We start from the raw sequence: 2,451 nt of genomic DNA on the forward strand, positions 1-2,451 counted from the left end.
GAGATCATCTTTAAAAGTCATCCTTGTGTCTTTTCAAACACTTGATCAATTGATCCATTTGACAAATAATGTCCCCATCTTATATACTGGAGGGTGGAGGGACATTCAGGCACATAATGTCCACATCTTATACCCTGGAGGGTGGAGGGACATTCAGGCACATAATGTCCACATCTTATACCCTGGAGGGTGGAGGGACATTCAGGCACATAATGTCCACATCTTATACCCTGGAGGGTGGAGGGACATTCAGGCACATAATGTCCACATCTTATACCCTGGAGGGTGGAGGGACATTCAGGCACATAATGTCCAACTTAAATTAATGTCAGTCCTTCCCTGATTCATTGTGTTATAGATCAGTGCAGAGTGTGTGTCAGGCTGTGTATGTCCTGATGGTCTGCTGTCTGATGGAAACGGAGGATGCATCAAGGAAGACCTATGTCCCTGTTCTCACAATGGAGTCTACTACCAACCTGGACATGTGCTCAAAGTAGACTGCAATACCTGGTAAAATCAACTTCTATCCCTCTTCTTCTTCTTCTTCTTCTTCTTCTTCTTCTTCTTCTTCTTCTTCTTCTTCTTCTTCTTCTTCTTCTTCTTTTGGATATGTCAAATGCTTCCCTCTAAAATCTTCCCCTCTGATTATGTTTGCATCATTGTAGCACTTGCGAAGGCAGAAAATGGCAGTGTACCAATAAGCAGTGTGATGGGATGTGTGCCATATATGGAGATGGGCATTTCATCACTTTTGATGAGAAAAGGTTCACTTTCAATGGAGATTGTGAATACATTCTTACTCAGGTAGGGCAATAATCATTTGCATTCATGATTTTCTTTGTATTTTTATTAAATCCCCTACTTTATGTATGATGCATATATTTTCTAATTATATTTAAGATGAGATAATGATAATAACTAAGAGGTTTTCTGATTGTGAATTTGAATACATCCTGCAGGACTACTGCAGCAACAATCCAAACGGTACCTTTAGAGTGATCACAGAGAACATTCCCTGTGGAACCACCGGCACCACCTGTTCCAAGGCCATCAAGCTCTTCTTGGGGGTAGGAACTACTGTTCATAAACAGCTTCAGACATGCATTAAGGGTACGATAGACAAGTCTGGACATTTGACTCAATGTCGACACCGGTGGCTGTGAGTGTAATTGCATGCTGAACTCTGGATGCACTTACCTCGTCGCCTCCATGTGTTTTGTTAGCACACTAGATTGACAAGGCTGTCTGACGGAGTGTCTGCTTACAATTATTGTCGGTCAGATTTGATAGCAGCACAAAAATCTGCCAGCAGCATACCACCCTGCATACCACTGTTGGCTTGCTTCTGAAGCTTAGCAGGGTTGGTCCTCGTCAGTTCCTGGATGGGAGACTAAATGCTGCTGGAAGTGGTGTTGGAGGGCCAGTAGGAGGCACTCTTCCCTCTGGTCTAAAAAAAAAATCCCAATCCCAATGGACACTGCCCTGTGTAGGGTGCTGTCTTTCGGATGGGACGTTAAACGGGTGTCCTGACTCTCTGAGGTCATTAAAGATCCCATGGAATTTATCGTAAGAGTAGGGGTGTTATAACCCTGGTGTCCTGGCTAAATTCCCAATCTGGCCCTTATACCATCACGGTCACCTAATAATCCCCAGTTTACAATTGGCTCATTCATCCCCCTCCTCTCCCCTGTAACTATTCCCCAGGTTGTTGATGCAAATGAGAACGTGTTCTCAGTCAACTTACCTGGTAAAATAACAGTTAAATAAAATGTAAATAAAAAATCACCCCTATGTATTTGGGATTGGGTTAGCTATGTATTAGGGTTAGGGTTAGCTATGTATTAGGGTTAGGGTTAGCTATGTATTAGGGTTAGGGTTAGCTATGTATTAGGGTTAGGGTTAGCTATGTATTAGGGTTAGGGTTAGCTATGTATTAGGGTTAGGGTTAGCTATGTATTAGGGTTAGGGTTAGCTATGTATTAGGGTTAGGGTTAGCTATGTATTAGGGTTAGGGTTAGCTATGTATTAGGTTAGGGTTAGCTATGTATTAGGGTTAGGGTTAGCTATGTATTAGGGTTAGGGTTAGCTATGTATTAGGGTTAGGGTTAGCTATGTATTAGGGTTAGGTTAGCTATGTATTAGGGTTAGGGTTAGCTATGTATTAGGGTTAGGGTTAGCTATGTATTAGGGTTAGGATTAGCTATGTATTAGGGTTAGTGTTAGCTATGTATTAGGGTTTAGGTATTAGGGTTTAGCTATGTATTAGGGTTAGGGTTAGCTATGTATTAGGGTTAGGTTAGGGTTAGCTATGTATTAGGGTTAGGGTTAGGGTTAGGTTAGTGTTAGCTCTGTATTTGGGTTAGGGTTAGCTATGTATCAGGGTTACGGTTAGTTATGTATTAGGGTTAGGATTAGCTATGTATTAGGGTTAGTGTTAGCTATGTATTAGGG

At 41.8% G+C, this 2,451-nt stretch overlaps 1 protein-coding gene across 1 annotated transcript; it reads left to right on the top strand.

Annotated features, from left to right (window-relative positions):
• Positions 1 to 358: 358 nt before the first annotated feature.
• LOC127919657 (mucin-2-like) lies at positions 359 to 1,110 on the top strand (the record flags this gene model as incomplete). Its single annotated transcript, XM_052503404.1, has 3 exons — positions 359 to 510; positions 666 to 804; positions 960 to 1,110. Coding segments are annotated over 3 exons (442 nt in total), but the record flags the coding sequence as incomplete, so codon positions are not given.
• Positions 1,111 to 2,451: the final 1,341 nt, after the last annotated feature.

Source organism: Oncorhynchus keta, unplaced genomic scaffold (assembly GCF_023373465.1).
Source record: "Oncorhynchus keta strain PuntledgeMale-10-30-2019 unplaced genomic scaffold, Oket_V2 Un_contig_17344_pilon_pilon, whole genome shotgun sequence".
Taxonomy (NCBI): Eukaryota; Metazoa; Chordata; class Actinopteri; order Salmoniformes; family Salmonidae; genus Oncorhynchus; species Oncorhynchus keta.